The following is a 23,433-nucleotide window of genomic DNA, read 5'->3' as shown; positions in this document are numbered from 1 at the left end:
AGGTGCAGTGGTATTTCCTTGGCTATGTTGGTTTAGGTGAAAGGAGTAAGGACAGGCTAACCTAATGTTAAGGATGAAGCAGTTATTGTCACTGCAGTCATTAAATCTTCTCTTGCCGAATATCTCCTTTCAGATGTTTTCATATTAATATAGTCTTGTGGGTTCTTATTCCTTTTTCTTTTCATTTGAAACTATTATAAATGTAAAGCTAGTATTGATCTGTAGATGTGGCACAATATTGATTTGAGCTCGTTAAGAACATATTAGTAAGCATAGCAACCTGTATGCTGGAAATGCTAATGCTGCATTAGGTATGTCCTCTCCTACCACCTGCGTGGGCTCGGCCCACGCGATGCCAGGCTTGCGATGTCTGTGTCTTCTAAGCATAATGTATTTGCATGCCCTGGGGTGGAAATCACCCTGGACTACCAGAAGCCTGTGCTGTGGCCAGCAGATCTGATTTTCACAGCTGTGTTCCTGGAAATGACACCAGTGCCCAAGACTGAGGATGCTGCATAGTTCTTCATTAGCCCTTTTGAGAAACAGAGAGTATTCGCTGGCCTGGAGGTGGCTGCTCATGTGCTGGTGTGGGAGTATTTCTGTCTGAGGTAGGCTTGTACCAGACAGACCTTTTCCTGGACTGTTTTAAGGTCTCCTTTGCCATCACACCCATGAGGCTGATTGCCATACCAGATCACCTCATGAAGCTGGAGAAGTCTGGCCCATAATTTTTCATTAGTAGTAATTTTGTATTGAATCAATGGAAAGAATATTCTTGTGGTTAGGACACAAGAGAAAGAGAGTTTCTGAATATGCTTTCTGGCAAACATGTATGATTTCCTCTGCTCAGGGAGAGAGTTGTTCCACCTAAATTTAGCTTTGGTATCTAGCTTCACTCTGTAGTCAGTGGGTCCCCGTGAGAGCTATTCATGTGACCTGAGACAGCTGAATTATCCACTTTATTAACTGTAGAGAGAACCTTAGACCGGAAGTCCAGCCTCAGAATGGCTTAACTGGGATGAAGTTGGATCCTAGCTTTCCTCTTGGCGATACACAAGTAAGATGAGGTCAATGAGTCCTGCAGGATCTTGTGCGTAGAAATATGCTGATGGGGGTGAGATGCCCAAACGCTGCTGTGAAGATGGCCTCTGAGGCTGAAGAGTTGGAATCCCTTAATACAACAGGGGTTTTTTTAAGTATGATTCAACAGTGTTATTAGTCTTCTGAAAACAGTTGATATTCTTAATTTTAAAAAGTAATAGGGGCATGTGTTGTTCTCGTGAAGGAGGTTGCATATTGAAGCTCTTCTTCACAAAACAATTAGACACTGGTAGTTCAGGGACTCTAGGGGCAAACCTAGCAATCACTCCATGCTCTGCAGTGCCAAGAGGCTGATGCAATACAGAGCATGTAGGTGAATATCCTGTTCCCTTCTTGAAAAAGGCCAAGGGGATTTTTAATTTCTTGCTGTTTAGCATGAAGGAAACTTGTAACTGTTCTCTGCTGGGGCTAAAAGCACATCACAGATGTGGTTAAAAATCAGTTTGTCGTTCACTTCAAGCCTGTTTTGGCATGGGTTGGCATAGAAAGGAAAAAAAATTAATTTAAATCTGTTCTAAGTTCTCATTTGGTGTGTTGTTCTTTCCTCATCATCTGCGCTTTTGCTGCTTTAATTGGTGTTTCAACTGTAATGCCTTCTGAACATTCTAGGCAGATGCTGTCTTATAAACTGAATTATTATGTTAGTCTATCATATTTTGCTCTGTGTGAGGTAGACTGAAAACTGGCTGAGCTGCTGGGATTAAAGGGTTGTGGTCAGTGGCACAAGGTGCAGCTGGAGGCCAGTCACTAGTCGTGTACCCCAGGGGCCAAAAGTGGGGCCAGTACTATTAAAGATCTTCATCAGTGATTTAGATGATAGGGTAGAAAGCACCCCAGGGAGTTTCAGACAATACAGAGCTGGGAGGAGCAGCTGATACACCAGATGGTGGTGCTGCCTTTCAGACAGTGCCCCAACAGGCTGGAGAATTGGACAGAGGGGACCTCGTGAAGTTCAGCAGAGGGAAATGTGAAGTCCAACCCCTGGCAAGGAATAGCCCCATGCACTAGTACGTGCTGGGGGCGACCAGATGGAAAACTGCTCTGCAGAGGCTGTCCTGGGGGTCCCAGTGGGCAACAAGCTGGCCATGAGCCAGCAATGTGTCCTTGAGGCAAAGAAGGCCACCAGCCTTGTGGGCTGCATTAGGAGGGCTGTTGCCAGCAGGCTGAGGAGGTGATCCTTTCCCTCTACTCAGCTCTGGGCTCCCCAGTACGAGACGCACATGGACATAGTGGCATGACCCCAGCGAAGATCCACAAGGGTAATTAAGGGCTTGGACTGTATTTCACAGAAGGAGGTGCTGAGAAGACTGTTCAGCCTGGAGAAGAGAAGGCTCAGCAGGAAGATGTTATCAATGTGTATGGAAGCCTGATGGGTGGTAGTAAATATGAGCCAGACTCTTCTCAGTGGTGCATGCTGAATGGACAAGAGGCAATGGTTGCAAATTTAATACAGGAAATCCCATTTAAACATTAAAAAAAAAAATAAATCACTTATTTGCTCTGAGGTTGGTCAAATGCCAGAACAGGTTGCCCCCAGAGGTCTCCAGTCTCCATCCTTTGGAGATATTCCAACCTGCCTGGCCCTGGTCCTGGGCAACTCTCTTTAGGTGGCCCTGTTTTGAGCAGGTGGGTTGAACTAAATAATCTCTGGAAGAGCCTTCCAACTTTAGCTATTCTGCAATTGTTTGAAACATGAATAACTTTTCGGGAGGGGGTTGGGGGCGCGGGTTGTTGATGTTTTGGGGGTTTTGTGTTAGATTCGGGGGGTTTTTTTTGAGAAAGCAGTTCCATAGAAAAGACAATTTCATTTCTGAACACTCCTAAACATAAACGGTGTATTATTTTTAAAAATGTATACTAAGCTGTTAGTCCATAGTTCCCCTATAAGCTTTTCATTCTAACTACAAATGTGCAAATAATTTAGGAAAAAAACATAACCCTCACCCCACAACTGAATTTATACTTGGGTAAATCAAATACATTGTTTAACCAACTTTCAGTCTAGGTCTTTATGCAGGCAGTTAACTGGGCTATTACTTGTAATTACTGAAAGATAATAAAACTGAAAATTTTAAAATAAAAATTTGGTGAGATTCCTCAAGTAGTGAATCTTCTTAAGTTAATTCCAAACTACCATGCTTTACTATCTTGCATTGCAGCAACTGGTTTCAATGTTTTCAAAATCTCTTTTAAATTCATATGAAGTTAGAATACACAACTGATAAAATTTTTAAATCTTGGTAGTGATTCCTCAGTATTTTTCCCCCACATTCTCAGTGTTGACTGAGTGTTCTTTGGTTGAAGTTTGTAATTATTTCGGTAAAAATTAAACAAAATTGTCACTCATTGTGTGAGATGAGACAAAATTTGACATGAGAACATTGCCACTTTCATGACAAAACAGGTCATCAAAGGAAGAGCCTCCCCTGCAGCCTCTTAATTTATTTATCTGATTAACAGAAAATAATAAAGATGTTCTTTTGGCCCTTTTAACCTCTCAGGTGGCTTCTTTCAGTAACTGCCCTTTTTGTTAAAAAAAAAAAAAAAAAAAAAAGGCAGACTTTGTGGTAAATATTTATCTGGATCAGTCTTTTAAGTGTGACCAGGAGGGAAAACTTGTGGAGATCGTCTGAAAAATAGACACATTTGGTTTGGATTTCTGTGTTTCCTGAGTTGTGCTGAAGCTTTTTAGAAACTTGTTGCAAATCACTTTTAGTATTTGAAAGTCAGCTTTCAAGAGTCTTGGGACAAGTCCTGTCCATCAATAATCATTTGCCATCCAACTTTTGGATTTTTATTTTAAATTTAATTACTGCTGTGTATCATTTTCTAAACCAATTTTTCTTCTGTTGTGCAATATGAAGATAGGCTGGGAGAACTGGATTTGTTCAGCCTTGAGAAAAGGAGGCTTAGAGGGGTTCTCATCACCATGTACCTGTACTTAAGGGGTAGCTACAAAGAAGATGGAGGCTCCCTTATTACACAGAGTCACATGGAGAGGGCAAGGGGGAATGGACACAAGTTGCTCTTGGGGAGATTTCAACTGGACCCAAGAGGAAAATTTCTCACAGTGAGAACAGTCAACCATTGGAATAATCTCCACAGGGAAGTGGTTGACTTGGCCACGTTGGACACCTTCAAGAGTCGTCTGGACAGGGTGCTGGGCCATCTTGTCTAGACTGTGCTCTTCCTAGAAAGGTTGGACTAGATGACTCCTGAGGTCCCCTCCAACCTGGGATTCTGTGAATATTGACTTACATGTTGGTAAATGAAGGTGCGTAGGAGAGCCTTGAGCCACAATATAGAAAGCATGTTTCACGTTGGGTGTGAAACTGAACTTCAACTATAGTTGCTTTATTGGCATCCTTTGAGAACCCTCACATAGCTGGCATGTAAATTTTTAGTCACATAAAATAACCGGACGCTCATGTTCCTACCAGCAAACTCCCCTTGCTACTGCACCTTTTTTTGGCCCTTGCCTGCCTTGTGTTTCTGACTGTGCTGAATGGCTGGATGTTGGAGCTCCCGAACCTGCCCATGTGTGAATGAGGAAGCTCATATGAATGCCTAAAGGTTTATGTGTGATCTGCTGTATTCAAAAGCTTCATTTTTAAGGCAATAATTACTTTTATAGTCTTAAAAGACAGATTAATAAACATGCTAATATGGTCCATAATGAAAACTTTGTTTAAACATTCTCATATTCAGTTCTTCCATTTAATTTTCAGTGTAGGGAAGTGCATTAGTTTTCTATTAATAAGTAAGTATTTTCTGAATGATAGTTACTTGTAAAATTTGTTGTTTGTTAAATTGTGGTTCAGAATTATGACAAATATAGAATTTGTGGCAGGACTGGGAAATACATAAGCTTTTATTTTATTTTTCTTCCAAATAGTGATATAACAGTTTATAAAAGGCAACAGGATAGTATTGTAGTTAGTGTTTTATGAAATGGTTTGGTGTATAAGTTTAATCTAGTAAAAGTAGCGAAACTTGATTATGAATGTTTGATGTTACTGATATCTTAAATATGTATGTATGTACTCTGTGAATATTTTATGCAGCTTAAGAGGTACAATAGGCCATGAAGTTTATAGGTTTATTGTGCTTTTTGAAGATAAGTGATTTTATAGAGCATGTTATTTTGAAAAGCATCTAAGGCACCCAATTTTTTTAGGAGCTTTGGCCAATCAACAGGAATATCAGTGTAGCTGATACTGAAATTAGTTGATGAACATTTTCAAAAAGTGCTAAAACTGGGTTCAGACTGTTTAGGCTTACAGAAATTAAGTTACAGCAGACTTAATAGTCATGGCAAGGTGAAAGGAGCAGTAACTTTCTGGTTCTCGTGGTGCACTGCTTGATGGAAGACTTAGGGGTGGATATTTAGCGCACTTACGTCCCTCTCACTGTGTCCCTCAGCTCTACAGATCATCCTCTTGTTAAACTGTGGGCATAGATGGTGCTATTTGCAGTTGCATACCACAAGTGAGTGTCTGCACAACAGAGGTGATTTAATAAATAAACAATAAAGGGGGTATAGGAGTGCCGGGTGTTAATGCTGTACCGAATGCTGGGGGGAATGGGCCACAGCAGGTAATTGCTACTGTTGTGCATGCCTGGTGTTACATTTGTGTGTACCAGCTGCCAGGGCGGGCATGGATGAGCGTTGAAGGGTTTCCAATTTTGAATCCCTCTGCTTGTACACTGAAAATGGTGATTGCAATGCATTTGGAGCATGTGCAACTGATGGCTAAATACCATCTTCTGCCACTAAAAGAATTTAAGAGTTTTCTTTAAGTTCGTCTAGGACCATGCTTTCTCTGCCCTTTCATATTCCACCTTGACAACCATAATCTCAAAATGTCAGCCATACCCAGGGGGAGTAAGGACTATAAAATGCACATCACCAGCCAAACAAGGGAAATGAAAAACACCTTATGTCGAACCACACAGAGCTCTCCCACAGCTTCCCATTTCCTGGCTGAGGTCCTGTACATTCCCTGCCATTGTAGCACCTTGACCATGACTCCAAGTGATACGCATACATCATATTCCCCACCACACCTCTTCACCACCCACTAGATTCAAATCATAAAATCTTGTCATGAACATAAATTACTCATTATTCAAACAAGTGAGACCATTTAAATTACTTTATTTTGTGGTTTAGCTGATACTTAGCTTTCATAGCACTGTGCCACAGTCTCGATAACAGCACTTCGTAATGCCATGATGCACATGCCACAGCTTTTTGGTGTTGCATGTTAAAAGATATTCATCACATGCTATCTAAACGTGAGGCTTTTTTCTGGCAGAAAGCATAGGCTTCAGGCAGTAAATACTTTTTTTAAGGTGGACATGACAAGTCAGAGGGGTAGTAAAGTGCCAAGGAAACCAGAACATTATTAATCTGTGATGTTCTATAAAGCTATTACAAACATATATTTAAATTACAGTGAACTTTTTGAAAACACATATGGGAACTTAAGGTGTGAAAAGTCCCGTATTATATTTTAACTCTATGCAGCAGAGCTCATTCTGGCGTAGACAGTTTTACCTTGCAACCCTATGCTTTACCTCTGCAGAGTCTCTCTGGCATTCACCCTCGTGAATCACAGCAGAGCAGTGTTGTCAGGGCTGCTCTTAAACAACCAATTTTCTCTCTGCGCACTCACCTGCCACTTCAGTTCATGATGCAATCACCAACTGCAAGACAAACAATCTAGCAAAGGTGCTCACTATGCTACTTTTAAGATAGGTATGCCTACTGCACAGAGGAACCCATCTTACCATAATATTCTGGTGTAAATGAAGGAAGCTGAAAAACAAAAATTTGGGTTCAGCTTCAAAAGTAATAAACTGAGGCACGTACAACAGAGCACAGTTTGGCTGAGTTTTGGGTCAGGCCCTCTGAGTGGCAGGAGAGGGGCATTCTTCTGCTGAAGCAAGGATTCAAGTTCCTGCCTAGCTGACACGGAGAGTGTTTTAGCATTTAAGTTTTTGGAGCTTCGGGTCTTTCTTTGGTCTGGGTGTTAGTGCTTCTGCAACTTCTTAATGCTGCTATGGTGCTGTAAGGATGGTCTTTCAAAGTGGAAGGCAAGTTAATTATTTTTGGTCCATTAAAAACCAGGCAAAGGGAAATAACTGCATATAATTTTCTCAGTCACTATGGAAAATACAGTTGTGCTGGTGCAGTGCTCAAAGCCAAGACCCAGGGCAACTTCCCACTTGCTGGCAAGTGGGAGGGGGAAGGTCAGAAGGAGAGGCTGTGAGTAGGTAACTCCTAGCAATGTTAAGGGGATAAAGGCAGGCAGCTTAGGAGCTTCTACTTACAATTGCAAACTAAGACTTTTTAAAAAGTTCTTGGGTTCTTTGTGAAGATTCAGTAATAAAAGTTGCATGAAGGAATGGCTTTCAAATACAAGTATTAGATAGTCTGCTTTTGTGAGGTGACGCTCATATGATCAGAGAAAGCTCAGTTTTGTGTTTGATGTTATCTTAGTCTGCTGTACTGTGTGCTGGAGGAAAAGTGCTTACCTCGTATGTGTCTTGGTTCTGGCAGAAATGACACTGCAACACCAGTATAGAATGCCAAGCACTTAATTTGAAGAAAGTCCTTGCTCTGTGGAAGCAATTATTGGGTTTGCAGTAGGAGGCATCTGGTCATGTAGGCATAACAATTGTATTCATCTAATGTATAACAGTTAATACATTGCAGCTCAGTGTGAACTAGAACCCCTTGTTGAAGACAAGCTCTTAAGTATTTAAATACTCAGGTCCCTCTTTAGAGTCCAACTTGGCCTCCGCATGGTGACTATTGTAAATTTTCCTCATTTAACTGCATTACATTCCACCCTAATTAGCACTGCTGCTGTAGCCTTAGCAAAGAAACATCAGATTAGAAAGTACCAGAAGCTGAGTTCCCACATCCTCTCCTGCAGGAATGAAATGAATTTCAGTCTTACAGTATTCACACAGATGATTTAATTTGGCCTCCTTCTCTAGATGGTGGCAGCAGTGTAGTAGGAAGCTCTTGGCGTTATTACTTGTGTTTTATTCCAGAGTTGTATCTGTTTTCAGTGCTGTCAGGGTAGCATTTCTTATTAGCCCCAAAGTGAAGCAAACACACTATTTCAGTAGCAAAGACATTAAAGGTTAATCAATAAATAGCAGTTACCAGCAACAAACTAAGAGGAGAAATGTTTTATTGTGGAAATAGGAATGAATGTTTCCTACTGTGAAATTGAATTTTTATTGAAATCAAATATACAATTAAGATATTATGCACAGAAAAGGTTAGAAACCTTAACTTCTTTTGTCCATAAACCAAATATTGTAGTATGTTGATATCCATGCTTCGAGTTCCCCATTACTGCTCTGCCGGTAATTTCAACCTGGCATCTAGACTCAGTCGTCTCCCTAGGAGCTAAGATGAAACACAGTTGATATGTGATCTCGGGCACAGGCCTTTCTTGAATGAATAAAAGCACTGTCACATTTTATGAAATTACATCTGCTGGTTATACGCTGTGATCGTCTCTGAATGAGGGAGAGGGCAGAGCTCATCTAAGTTATGGCACAGTCTGGTGTTCAGAAGGAGCTTGACGGGATTTTACACACTCTTGTAGCTCTGTTCAGATACATTTCAGGTGTGACAGAAACTGGAAGTAGGGTAATGATTACGACGTGTCTACGCAGTATTTTTAAAGTAGCTATTAAGAAACAGGCGCAACACAAATTTCTAGCTAAAGCTTGCTAAACGGCCTCAGAGCAGTGTATTCTGTGAATGAAGATGAACAAATGCAACATGTGCCTGCCATGCAATAGTGAAAATGCAGTTGTCTAATCTTCTCTCAGCAAAGCTGAAAAGGAAGCCCAGTCCCCTGGAGCCTGCAGGCTTTCCTGCAAACACCCTGCTCCGGTGTCCCCAGTGCGCACAGCAGAGGCGCCAGGTCTTGATGGTGTGTGCTGAGCCTGTCCCATAGCGCAGAGGCCAGTCTTGTAAATACTTTCAAGATCAACATCAGGGCTTTACGTAGATGCATCTTGCTTGGAGGCTGTATCAGCCAGATACCCTTTGCTTTGCAAAGGTAATAAATATGGGGTCATGCAGGGGCAACCAATGCACTGTGCTGCTTCTGGTGCCTGGGGGCCATAGAGCCTCCCCAGCCCAGTGTGTGGGGATCTGAAGTCATCAGTGGCCCTGGAGGGTTGCTTCCTCTTGCCCAGAGTTGCAGGGCCTGTTAATGAAGGAACCTGAATACTCTGTTACTTCTTCCTTGTGACTGATAAGATTATCTAAAGCATGTGCCATTACTTGACTTGTGGGAAAAAATTGAAAACAAAACACTTGTTGGGAGCAATTATCTCTTAACGTGTGAAACCGTGTGAACAGTGGTGAATTTCAAAAATCTGTTGCTAAACTGGACAAAATAATCTTTTATGTCTCTTATTGCTGGAGCATCTGTTGCCACCTCAGCCTGAGCTCTGTAACCATGTGTGTGGGTTTTTTTTCTACTCCATTCCTCATTTCCTTAAAGGGCTGATTCATTGTGATTTATTGGGTACAAACTACAAAATTAAGTATTTTTCAGGATGTAAGTTGTAGTAGTTGTGAGAAGGAATGAGACTATAATTCTCCCCCACTTTATTTTACTTAAGTATTTTCAGAGGGGAGAGAAGGATGTATTCTTTCCATTAGACCTCTGCTTTCTTAATCACCATTCCCTAATTAATTCCCTGGTTAAATATAAAACAAGCATTAGCTTTGAATAATGTTTTCCTGTGTGGTTAAGTAAGGAAGAATTCCTTTCTTTTGTATGATGACTCATCGCCAGGGGATCTGGAGGGAGCCTGAGGGTGGATATTTGAGGCTTTGGTCCCAGGTGCTCTTGTACCTTTGAGCTGTGTTTGCTGTCAGTCCAGAGGTGAGAGGCAAAGGTGATATCACATATCAACTGCACAGAAAGAAAATTGTCTGTCTTGTCAAACCATATACAGCTTTGTTTTCTCCTGGTGGAAGACTGCCTCTGGGTCACAGAAACACAACTCTCTAGACAACATATAGGGCTAGGAGAAACATAAATTGTTGTTCTTGCTGGCACTGTGTATATAACCATCTTTTTTGCATTTTCTTTGCTGTCCAAGCTGACACAAAAATTTACCCTTTCTTTTCACCCAGCATCTTCTAGTTCCTCTCACTGCACCACTTTGCAAGCCTTTGACTTGTACCAGTATAGCTGTGTTGGGTCACATCATAAACCACAGGTCTGTGTTGGGTCACATCATAAACCACATGTCTGAAAGACCTGAGGTTAAAAATTAAAGGCTCAGAAACAAAGGAGGTTATAGAGAACATGGGTATGGCAGAGGGGCAGGGCAGGGTTTAAGCTGGCCAAGCTTACTTTGCTACTGAAAAAACATTGTCTAACTCTACCCAGAGAATATTACTTTCTTCTACCGTACTAGCTTATGGTGTTATTTTTTAGCTCAAAGGCAATTTTAATAGTGATTTCCTCAAGATGAGGAAAAGAATGTGGTTTTATTAACATGGCAGCAAGAAAAACATATGGACTATGTTTCATATAATGACATGAAAATGCCTGTGAATTGAATGCCATAACACTGAAGGCTACAACTTGTAATCTCTGGATGTTGCAAAACATTAATTTAAAGATACCCTTGGTTTTGATAAAAAAGTTCAGCAAACAGAAATCCCACTGATTTTTTTTTTTCCGTTTGTTTTACAGGCATTTCCCTGTATTTCAACAGGAATTTATGGTAAGTAAGACCTTAGGTGTCACTTATCACTGACTTGGTTTTTCCTATTATTACTATTTTAAACAGTGATATTTCTTATAAGATGTCTTGTCAGTCATTTTGCCTTGCAAATCTGTTTATACTGTGTTAAATAACAGAGACCCAAAGACTATGGCTGTATACTAGCATGCTGGTAAGTGGATGCTGTTGTGCAGCCTTTAGCACAACCTTTAGCCTGCGAGCTGAGGCCCACAGCTGTGATTACACTTCTGCAGTTCTGGTAACTCTTAAACATGGTGCTGTGCCTTCAACAGGGAAAAATATGGTTTTGTCAAAATCTTCTATCCAGAAGGCAAGCAAGCAAGACTCCTTAATTCCCAAGGCTGGGCAAAAAGTCTAGAAAGTTTGCTTCTTAGAGCAAACTTGCTAGAATAATGTGAAACTTTCTCAGCTCCCTTGAGTTGTGCTTCCACACTGTTTGTCTATTACTTCATACAGAAATTAATACTGCCTGAAGAACTGGAGGGAAAGGGTTGTAGTAAAAGTTAATCACTGGCTTTGTTGTAATCTTAAGGCAATCTATCACTACTAGTCAGCTTCGTTTTGGTTGACGTTGTGGAAGAAGTGGGCATGATACTTGAAGGAGGAAAAAGACAAGCTATTTGGAAAAAATATGGAGACATTTATGAGAGGACATGCAAATTTACAAGGGGACAGAAATTTTTTTTTCCATTTAAAAATAACATAGGCTGAGTTTTCTTCCATTTTCTTTCATTTAGGTGAATACAAATGATAGTAGGTTGGATTACCTGTACAGTTAAAGAGTTTTAGAGAAACACGCTAAGCAGCAATAAATAAAAAAAATGCAGCCATCGTGTACCACTATAGTATGCAGTAGCTGGATATAGTGATTTCTGGACAACTTAATCTGAGTTTTGACTAATCAGATACTGCAGATGCGTGGGGGGAAGTGACAGGTGTATTTAAGGTTGCTTCTTCTTTTTCGATGACCTCTTATTTAAAAATTGATCATCATAAATCCAAGTTAGGCTTCAGAAGGTAGAATCAGCATTACTTTGTGTGCTGTATCCTCTTCTACTTGAACTGCACTTTCATTACTGCAGGAGAACATGCAGATGCCATTTCCACAAGCACTAGAAGTCACTGAATATGAACCTGGTTTTGGATAAAGCTCTGCCTTGGTCCTCAGTTCAGGTCCCCCTCTTGAACTTTAAGAGGAGGTCTGCACTTCAGTTCTTGACTCTTTAGCTTAAATCTTGATCTTTACCGTAGACGCATTTTTATTATTACTTTACAAAAACAGGCAAAGCATGCTGTAAATACACGGAAATTACTTGTAAGTAGAATGTACAAAAATAATAGTTCATTTTGTTTTAGAATTGGCCTAGTTAATAGAAAAGGTCTCAGCAGGTGAGGAATAAGGTTCCCTGAAGTCACTAAAGAAAGTTGAAAAGAATCTCTGGTAGGAATCTTGAGTTTTTCTTCCCTGAGGTAATGGAAATGGATGCTTTTCTTGAAGTTAGTATTGATTTTAACTGGAAAGCTGTGGCACTACTGAAATATTACACAATGTGGCAGATGCTTTTTCAGTAACTGTTTGCTGTTTTCACCTTTGGAAATTAATTATGATACACTTCTGCTGAAGTACTCTGTTTTTCTGAGTCTGCTTTTTTTGTTTGTTTGTTTTGGGAATACAATCTCTAATTGATTTTACTGTTTACATTTTAATAAATACTTTCTATTCCTCAGTGAAAGAAATACCTACCTTCTTTTCAGACTCTCAGACATACTGCCTGAGAGTAGTAATTAAAAAGGCAACCCTGCATCAGACTTCAGGTGTTGATATTTCCAAGAATGTTTGATAGCAGTTGCAGTGCTAAAATAGTGCTGTGTGATGTGTTTGAGGTGTCGAGTACACCCAAAGCCCGCAAAGCAACAATTTCATCTTTTTGGTTTTGTTGTGGTTTTCCCCTCTACACATGCACATTCCTTTAGATAAAGTCAGCGTCTAGTCAAGCAAGTGAATCAACTTCATTCCTGGTGGCCTAGCTGATTAGCGTTGCTTTATGCAACACTGGACTACCCCAATAAAATGTTACTGAAGGAACGTACAGCCTTGATGTCTCACCTCAGATCCATACGAAAAAATGCTGTCCCTTCAAAAACCCTTGGCTGAGAATTGAGTTTCAACTCCAAATGGAAGTGGACAAATTTGCAAGACACAACTGAGTGTATTCAGTTTAAGAATCTGGATTGCTGTCTGCTCCAAAGTCTTGTAAATGCTTAGATTGCTTGCTTTTTCTATTCTTATTATTATGAGAGTAGTCAGACCTCTCTGGAGAGCTATCCTTTCCTGTTTGCATCACTGCAGAGCACTAATTTTCTCCCATAAAAAGGAAACTGGGAAGAAACAAGCAAGCAAGCCCCTTTCTGAGGTTTTGACTAAGGGCAGACTGCTTTTCATGAGAAGGGTGTTGGATCGTGGAAAGGTCTGCCTTTCATCCCCAAACACTATCTCCACCCGTAGCACTGTGGATGTTCCAGCTTGAACAAGTTAAAGCCCCGAGAAGGCCATTTGCCATTAAGACACTCTGCCAGGAGTCAAAACTTTGATTTTTTAATGTGCTCCTATTCAGAGTGCTGGCAACAAATGGCAACAAATTCACTCATGAGGGATCTTTGTTTTAGAAGTCTGATAGCTTCAACTGAGGGATTAATTTTTTAAAAAATTGAGTAGAAAGCAACCAATGCTGAATGTTTATAAGCACTGCCAAACAAGTAAGGTTCTACCCACAGGCACTTTGGAAAGGAGGTGTTATCTTTTCCTAAGAGATCCCTGTCCCCTCTAATATGCTTATAAACTGATAATCAGTCTAAGAAAGCAAAGGTTGAGAAGACTCGTAATCCCCATGGAACCCTCGGTTACTCTCCTCTGTTGCAATAACTGCTTTCCTTTATAACAAGAGCATGAAGTTTCACAAACAAAACTGCTTCAGGAGGAGTACAGAGGACTTGTGTCACTTCCGTGTTCTTGGGGAGGTACTGGAGTATCAGGTGACAGATCCTCAGTAGCTTCAGTAATATTCAAACGTGAGCAAGAGTGCAACCTTAGCCTTATCTGCAGCTTATCTGTAGGCCAGCTACATTTTTAGGTATTTTCTTATATTTTGTCTCTTTTCCCTTTTTCAAAGCAATTTTACTCTCTGTTTAAAAAAAAAAAATTAACAAGTGATAAAAATAAATCTACAGACAATTCTGTAGTCGAGAGGGTAAGATGTGTTATTTTAGGCTATAGTGTGTGAAATTTTCACCTCATACAAAGTAGATCACCATTTACACATCCACTTTGCCCATAATTATAATCTTGTTATGTCTGAGGTACTTCCAGAAGGGGGAGGAAAAAAAACCTTCTTCAGTAGATTTTATGGAAGAGCACCTCATTATCATGTCTTTAAGAAGCTATCCATAAGTTCTGGTCTTTGCAGCCTGCAAAGTGAACAGGGATGTCTGATAGGGTGCTACAAACCTTATGAGCTGCAAAATTAAAACAAGGCTGCACAGATGGATATGATAAGACAGGAATGTTCATGTTTGTCACAATACTCTGTTGAGAGATAATTATGGGGTGGACTACGTATGGAAGGAGTTGAAGATGTTATGGTCTATGCACACCTATTTGTTACTTTCTTACTGTTACTTTACAGTAATACAGGGTTTGGCTTCTGTTCCAAGGTACATTTGTTGGCAACATAAGCTGCTCTCTGGCAATATAAGCTAGTATTTAAATCTTATTTTAAACTTAAGGGGGGTGGGTAGTGAGGGAAGGAAAGAGGGATAAAAAGATAAAACTTTATGAGAAATCTCCAGTTGGTATTTCTTTTTGCCTCTACATGAGTGTAGCTGTATATTTTACCTTAGCTTGACTTTCACTAAAATTGTATCATCTATCTTTTTTCTGAGGAAAAAGAGATAATGGCAGCCCATATGAATGCCTATTTGCATTTCTTTTAAAAACACAGAAAGAAAGGGAAAGAAAAAGACCAAAAGTCATGAGAGTGCAGAATGTGTCTGTGGTGATTTAGGCAGTGGAAACGCACAGGTTCACCACATTTCAAACACCTTTGTTATATTGCAGTAAGACTTGTTTCTTTTAGAATCAGGCCACTTAGGCTTAGTTGTAGCTTTTGGCCTGGTCAAGGCAAAACATTGCAAGGTTAAATTTATTATGTGTTGCTACAGGAGAGTCTGAAAAGCAAGCTTAGAAAGCAAGGAAAGAAAAAAAAGAAAAGAGTAAAGTATGCAGCGTGTATAGGAAATAGAAGCATATAATACGTTCTCAAGGCAGGATGCAGGGAGGGATCGCAAATACTCTGCTCTGCTTTGTCTTTATCTGGGGAGAGAGGTCCCTTAGTCTACTACTAGCTCATGTCACAGCTCTCCTGACCTCCAGTGTGTCATCCTCCGTATCCAGAGAATGATTAATCCTGCCAATCCACAGAGGGATGGGAGCGTATCCGTCAGCTCTTCTCCCCATGAGGTGATCCAAGATAGATTATAACAAGGGATTAATTGACAGGTGTGCTACTGAAGGATTATAAAAGCCCTCTGAAAATCTGAGTCAGAAGACTAAACCAAATGTTTTCAAAGGCAGAATAAATTCCTGACACAGGGCTAGAGGTTGAGGCAATCTATTTTCATCTTTCCCATCTGTTTCTTCTAATTTTCTGTTGGCGTTTCATTCCTAAGATATGTATTTCTTTAATGAGCAGTTCTAATAAGGGTTGCACTGTCATCTTTCCAAGAAAGGACTTAGCTGCAAATTTTTCAGAGCCACTATACACAAATGTGTAATAGGTAACCATGAAGCAGTCTTGTTATTTATCCCCAGTCTGGTGCTTTGCGTCCCTGTAACCATGACAGTGGCCTGATGTTGTATGTAAACATCAGCATTTGAATATTGTGATGTCAATTATGGTGACCTAGGAAAATGGATATTATCATATAAATTCTGTGACTGGGTGAGGGAGGGAAAGTAAGTAAAATCCAATAGGTCATATAAGGAAAGTTCCCATTAAGAAGATTGTCTCTTATTACTAAGCCAATTTTTTAACCTGATCAGCAGCTCCTCCTCCCTCAACTCAGACTACATCAACTTTTTTGACACTGCTGTGTGGTTTTAACAGTCATTTTTTGTAACTCATTGGGAAGTTAATTTCATTTTGTTATTTACTCCATAATTTGTGTAATGTAATATTTTAGTAAAAATGAAAATATATGATAACTCATTTTTTTATGCTGCTTTTGGGACTGATCACCAGCTAACTGAGTTTATTAATAAAATTAATAATAGTAACAGCTATGAAATGACTATTATAATATTCAAATAATCCTAGAGATCTAATTACTACTTGTATAAAAATTTGTTGCATGCATTATTTAACAGTGTTCTTATTTCAGACAGTGCAGTGTCCATGAAACTAATTTGTCTCTTCCCCTATTTTAAATACTAAAAAAATTATTACTGGAAAGTGTAAATCGATGAGCTCTCAACAGTCTAAAATTAAGAGACATATAACACACTTAGCAAGGAGAAGCTCAAACTTGACTCTGGGTGAGGCACTTAGGAAGCTCTCTTTTTTCAGTGGAAATGGGCATTTTAGGGATATTGTAGTTAGACTAACTAGAATTTAATCTATTCTGAAGTTCTTGCTGACTGGTCCAATTTACAGCATTCCCCTTGAATACTAGAGGACAAATCCTGTCCTTCATTAAAATGACTGTCCTTTAAAAAATTCTCTTTGAAAGCTTAGGCTGTTGAACTCTGAATACTCAGTTGCCTCATTGCCTTGCTTTTTGCCTTTTTCCTTTTTCTTTTTAGGAAGAGATAGAGAGTCTACGTAGTTACTTTTTTTTCTTTTAAAACCAGCAGAAGCATGAAGAACTTAAGGCTTTGTAAAGTCTGGAAAGCCTGGCTACTTTGTTAGGCTCACTGCTTGAGTTCATATTTGCATATATTAATTGCCCCCTTCAAGCTTGCAACTTCTGCCCATATTCTTTAACCTCACTGTTGTCTTTTTACTCTGCAAGAAACAATTGTTTGTGTGCTCTCTTGCTCATATTTTGTAGTGGCTTACATCTTGAAGCTCCTAGCGTGGCTCATGTCTAATTGCTGTTGCAATGAGCTATAGAGATATCTGCAGACTGTTGAAGAAAACTCTCCAGTAACATCTCCAAAGGCATCAAAAATATGGTGGACTTTGGGTACTTTTCCCCTTTTTCCTTTAATTTTTTGTATTTTTTTTCCCAGGCAAACTATTCTGCAAAGCATAAAAGAGTTGGAAAAGATCTCTGGTATTCAGAAAACATATTGCTGATATCACAAACAGGGCTCCAGCTGGTCAGATATCATGTTTGTTTTGGTATTTGTGGTTTTTCATTTGAAGAATTAAGAATGTCTCAATTGCCACAATGAAAGTTAAAACTCCGTATTGTTACGTGCCAAGATTATAACTTAATTCCCTTTTCTAAATTTTGCTGGCTGATGTCAGCAGGATAACCTTATGTGTTTGTTTTATGGCATTACAGTCAGGAAAAGCTGAAGCTCTTTGAAGCTAATTTGTTAAGAAATGAATTTAAGTAAGAAAATAAAGATATATGGACCTTGACCTGGAGACATTAAATTAACAAGATACATGAAGTATAAATTACATCTTGGTAAAAGGCCCATTTATACTATCCAAATTTTTTCTTTGATATAATCTTTCCCCTTCCCCCAGAAAACTGAACTTGGAGCCCCATCTGTTAGTGAATTCTACCATTTGCATTGGCATGACTGTAACATACCACAGCATCGCAGAAGAATCCAGCAGCAGAAGGATGCCCAAGTTCAAAATTATGCAGTTTCACTTCATTTAGCTTTAAAAGCACATAAAGGAATGAACTGGCCCAAGATAACTTAAAAATTACTGTCTCAAAGAGTTAAGAGGCTACTATCAACTAGTGTAATCGTTTGGATACCTATTCAGATAACTAAATCAGATCATTAAATCAACCAGTTAAGCATGTATATTGCTGTTCATTACTACTTCTCTACGTTTATTTTCATCTTGAGAAATCAGCATTCAAAAGCAAAAATGTGCTCTCTTAGGGTTCTCTGAGGCCCTGAGTAATCTCATCCAAGTTTGAAATTGTCCTGTTTTGAGCAGATGGTTGGACCAGATGACCTCAGAGGTTCTGTTGCCCTTCCAACCTGGGTTTTTCTGTGATTCCAAGCTGCTTAGATGTTTTCTTCATTGACAAGTGAGATTCATACCAGGGAATCACACCATTATTTCAGATTCCTTGGTGAGATCTCATCAGGTGCTAGAGCAAAGCAGGTTTTGTTTCCAAAAGGAGAACATTGTGTTCTTGTGGGTGTCTTTAACCATATTCATGATTAAATGTAGTGTGACAACTTAGTATGTTACCTCTGAGTTTTAAACGCATTGTAAAAAGACAGACAGCTCGTTTAATGGTTTCAGTCAAATTTCATGATGCAATTGAGCTTCCTTGAAAGGAGGAACTTCATATAAAATTAATCTAGTTAAAGAAGAATAGGTATCATCTTGACAGCTGTAAAACTACTCCTGGGTTTGAAAACTTGCGCTAGAACTGATGTGTGTTATATTATCAGTGATTTAATTTACCCATGCACTGTTGCATAACTAGTCGTGTATATAATCTTAGTTATACAACACAAAGTCTTTATACTTCAGCGGCTAGAAAAGGATCTAAAAAGTGCCTTGAGTAAGATTTTCAGTCCTAGATAATCACCCACAATCATTTTAATATTAAACAGTCGTTTTATTTGATACTTACAAATGAGAACTTTTAAGTATATTCAGTTAAAATTGACTCCCACTCACAGCTTAAAACTTATTCCATGAGAACAGAATAGACATACTAGTCTATGCTTGTGTGTCCTTAAATAGTTCTTGAAAGCCCTGAGACACTGAACTTGACTAGGAGTAATATTTGTAGTGTGATGTATGTCAATTAGTTTTAACACAAATGTGTTAACTGTATCTTATTGAACACCTGTGACTGCATTAGTAAATGCCTTAGGAAAACAGCTCCTCTTTCTCAATCTTCCCTTATTTCTAGCAAACAGTGATACTATGGTCTGGACTGGCCACGGAATATTGTAGAGCTGCCCTTTATTTGTCCTGGTTTTTGTTCTCCATAGCAGACATTTGTTTCTTACTATGTATTTATACAATACCTGTCATAACGGGTCTAGCCAGTGTTGGAGACCCTAAATACTACTCCAGTCCAAATACAGAAAGTCACCATATACCTAAATTTATTCTACGTTACTAAGATTATCTCTCATTCATATGCTTGAAGGTTGCTTCAAGGAGTGTGGAAGAAGTATGTGTGAGAATACTGGGGCTTTTAGGTGGGCAGTGAAAGATAAAAATGTGTTGCCGTTAGGGCACATACTTTTTCTTTCTCCTGAAACAAAATAAAAGATTGACAGAATAGACTTGCTATTCTGAGTCTCATCGAAGTACCTGAAAGACAATTTCAAGGTGTCTCTGCCTCCAAGGGTCATTCACTGTGTTGTCCATTTTTCTGCATCTTTGCTAGGTAGGAATGCTACCACATATCATTGGAAAGGGCAACTGCTGCTGAGGCAGAAGAAGAATAGCAAAATTGGATGATTCAGTGTAACGAATGACTAATCCTGTACCTAAGCTGGGATCCTGTTTATGAGATGTATTCTGCTGCACACTGCAGACCTTGGTGGCAGTTCTATTAATGGAAGGCCACTTGGGCTTGGAAGAGAGCTGTGTGTTTTTGTCTTCAGAACGCGTTATAAGCCATTGCATGCAGCTGACTGTTGGAAACACATTTACCTTTTTTCTGCTGAAGAGGTGATGCCCAAGACAACAGTATAAAATACAGTGAATTACAACAACAGAAGGAAGCATCTATTACAGTGGTCTAGATTTTCTTGAGGGAAAGAGATTTTTTTTAAACTGAATTTCTAAGGCAATAGAAAGTTAGATTTGTACACATGCTTTGAATTTATGCACCTTGAGTAATTTCCTGCTGGTTGTATCTGTGCATAAAATGAATTGCATGCATGCCTTGCTGGGACCAAGGCGTTATTTCTCAAATTCCATATTAATAATTATTAATAAAAAAATAGGTTGTTGTGGAATTGTGACCTATTTCATTAATCTATCAGAATCTGATTTCAATTTAAGTTGTAAACAGCTTGTGAGGACATGAGGTTTACTGCAGAGGAAATGCAGCAAGAGTCCAAATTCAGATTTCTGTGAATACTGTTCAGGAGAAAGTTTAAATGCTTTTAAGAGCTTCTGTACAGAGCAGAATTGTTGCTGGTTTTGTTTACTTAGGGGTAATGGTACACATATTAAATTCCCCTTCAGGCTTACTCAGGGTGAGATGTTCAGAAACAAATGTGCACCTTGTTGAAGACCATTAAGTCAGAAATTCAGTACATCTTAACAAGGTGCCTACAAAAATTAATGTGGATGGTCTTTTTGTGTACCTGCCAGGCAGGCAGAATAGAAGTCAACCATTTACTGAAGAGCTGGTTAGAGAGGGGGGCGGGAAAAGTCACCTGCTTCAAAATACGCTTTGGGTCAGGTTTCTGCTCAGTAGAGCTGAATTCAGTTTATTTCTGAGCTGTCACTACTGCAGAATAACACTGGATCAAGGAGTATTCTGTAAGAAGAGTAACTGTAATTGGCAATCCATTTCTTCCTTTCCATGCTATAACCTTGACAAATTAATCACAATCAAATACAGGCTGTGGGAAGGGGGCAACCTATGTAACACAGAAAAAAAATGATGCCGCATGACAGGCTAATCTTTCAATTCACCCTGTTACGCTGAACAAGGGGACTCATTGGTGTTCCTGTCACCAGCACCACCCATAAACCAACTGTTAGCTCTTGGTGCTAGGGTTTGGTGTGTGTGATAAAGGTTATTGAGTGCCACTCAGCACCTTGTTGATAACTTCTGTGGGATTGGGATCACCTGGATTAGTCTCGAGGAGGAAGAGTCACTGTGCGGTGGCTTACAAGAACCCTGGAGAGACCGCAACCTAAATTATGTTGTGAGTAGTGATTTTGATTTTGTGTCTGGTGCCACAGAAACTGAAGTGGATCCTTGACTTTGGTGGATATTGTTTACTAATATTGGTTACTGCACAAGAAGCCTGTCACAGCACCAATTATGCTAGCAGGTCTAAATGACAATAACTACTCTGTGAAATTGTCCCAGGGAGTGGGACCTAGGTTGATTCTGGATGGAAAGGAAAAAACCAGCAGCCTAAAGATCTGATTTACTCTGTCAGCTATGGAAAAAACTTGAGATCTTTTGGTAGATGTTCTAGTTAGCTTTCTTCTTACATACTACTTGGAATGGTGTAGCACGTGTGTGGCTTCTAGGGTTATATTTGGAATATGAGACCCTATTTTAACCAACCCACTTGTAATAATGTTCTTTATACTATCTACTTCTATGATTTTTAGGTTTTCATCTGGTAACTAAAAATGCAAACAGAGCTAAATTCACACCGGAGATAATCAATATACCTTGGTTTCAAAGAAGCTCTAGTGGTTTGCACTAGCTGTGAAATATTCCATTGCATTTAAAGGAATAGACTACCTTTGACTCTAACTTCATCTACTTCAGCAGAGGAGAAATCTGGTCTGATTATCATACCTTTCCTATAAAGTTCATTTGGGGCAGAGAAGACTTTGCTATGATACTTTTTCTTGAAAGAGTACCTAGCTCCTTGGAAAGAACTTTGCTTTAAAGTCTGATTTGTAGATGATTTGTCTGTCTGTCCCTTTTTATTCCTTTCAATATATTATATATGAAAGAGTGGAGTGCTTACTTTCCTATATATTACTAGGTGATAAACTGTATCTATCATTTCCAAATTTAGTTTTGGACAATGCAGCTTATCACCATGCCCCTCCCCCCCCCTTCCCTTCTCTCTGTGATGTTTGAAAGAGCCCTTTAACAGAAATAATGTGTAATATTACTTATAGGGTAATAATTTACTCTGTATGATGCTGTGGCAGTGGAAGCCTTTCTGTTCCCTTCTATTTTCATTTCTCTCTGCAATAAGAACATTAAACCTTCACTTTCAAGGAGCTGGAAGTATCCCATATGGAAAATAGCATATTTCATCACACATTGTGACTTGATCTGTCAAAAACCAAATTCTGGTTTGCTTAGTCAGATCGAATAGTACTTACATGTCACTTGATGAGGAAGGTACTGTTCAATGTGAATAATGCTATGCTGATCCTGCATGGGGAGGGCCTTGTTCAGATATCTCTGAGCTAAACAAGAGCCAGTATAAATGGTAGCACATTGTTGCAGCTGGCAGCCAGGTACCATGTTTTCTGCATCCATTTTCCTGTTTCTCAGTTTTTATGATCAAAAGCGTATTCCTAAAATGGAGAAGATGACAGGGTGAACTGTTGGGCATTCTGATGAGAAACATACAGAATAGGAAGATCTAGAACCTAATCTTAAAAAAAACAACAGTTGCAGCCTTAGGATGAGAGTGAATCAACTGTTCCAGGGGTGACCAGTGTGTGGTGCGTTGTTTAAGCTTTATGTACTAGTTCATTATCCAATGTTGGAAAAAAATGAGCATCAGTTTTATGCAGAATGCATACCAGCATAAATTGCCCTGTGTAGGCTGTGAGCTGTAGAAAGTGCAATCATAATAGCTTTTCATAAAACTGATGCAGTTTTATGGCTTCAGAACATTAATAATTTTCTTACATCTTTAATTACTGTAAGGTTATACTTGTGCCTATAATAGGTGCTAAACATTATACCACTGAAAGGTTTTTGACCATTCTTTTTGTTGTAGCTTGTAAACACAATATAGCAGACCATTATGAGTCCAGAACATTTTTCTTTTTTTAGCCAAGTGCCATTAGGAACATGACTGCTGGGGTTTTTTGTTTGGTTTGTGAGTTTTTTCCCCAGCTTTAGGAATGAGAGAAAAGAACAATTTGGTTGCTAAAGAGGCATTGCTTAATTAAGAGAAGATGATTTTTGTCCCTTTTAGAAAAATAAAGAGCCTTGTTCTTGAAGTGAGAAAGAAAGGAAAAGTTGCTGCATTTTCCACAGTACTAAATACAATATAGAAGAAAATAGTGATGCTACTTCCATGCTGACCATGCTGGTCAGTGCTCTAGGAATCTTCTATTTTATTTTGCTGTCCACTTCCTAAGTTATAATTTACTAGTTTTCAGTAAAGCAATAGTTTACAGATACATAGTAGGCTCTTCACAGGGGAAGATGTGAGATTTGAAGCAGTCAGCTGTGATGCAGGTAATGAGGGTGCATATCAGCAATGCTTCCATGTCATTCCTAATGAGGATTTCAGGTTGTGGAACCTTATACAAGTCTTGCTATTGTGTGGCCTGATTAATAAGTTGTCATCATTTTATTGAATACAGGTAGTCAGAAGTAGCGATTTTATTTACCATGCTTGGCAACCAA

General features: G+C 39.3%; 1 protein-coding gene across 8 annotated transcripts in view; it reads left to right on the top strand.

Moving 5' to 3' along the window:
* Positions 1 to 23,433, top strand: part of LOC135312536 (ADP-ribose glycohydrolase MACROD2-like) — a 914,210-nt gene that overhangs the window by 604,263 nt on the left and 286,514 nt on the right. For all 8 annotated transcript variants that reach the window (XM_064446745.1, XM_064446742.1, XM_064446740.1 and 5 more), the window contains one exon: positions 10,854 to 10,884. In XM_064446745.1, coding sequence (XP_064302815.1) covers positions 10,854 to 10,884 — 31 coding nt within the window. The remainder of the gene's footprint in view (positions 1 to 10,853; positions 10,885 to 23,433) is intronic.

The sequence above is a fragment of the Phalacrocorax carbo genome, chromosome 3 (assembly GCF_963921805.1).
Source record: "Phalacrocorax carbo chromosome 3, bPhaCar2.1, whole genome shotgun sequence".
Taxonomy (NCBI): domain Eukaryota; kingdom Metazoa; phylum Chordata; class Aves; order Suliformes; family Phalacrocoracidae; genus Phalacrocorax; species Phalacrocorax carbo.
The sequence above is the reverse complement of the archived record's forward strand: the minus strand, read 5'-3'. Positions and strand labels throughout refer to the sequence as shown.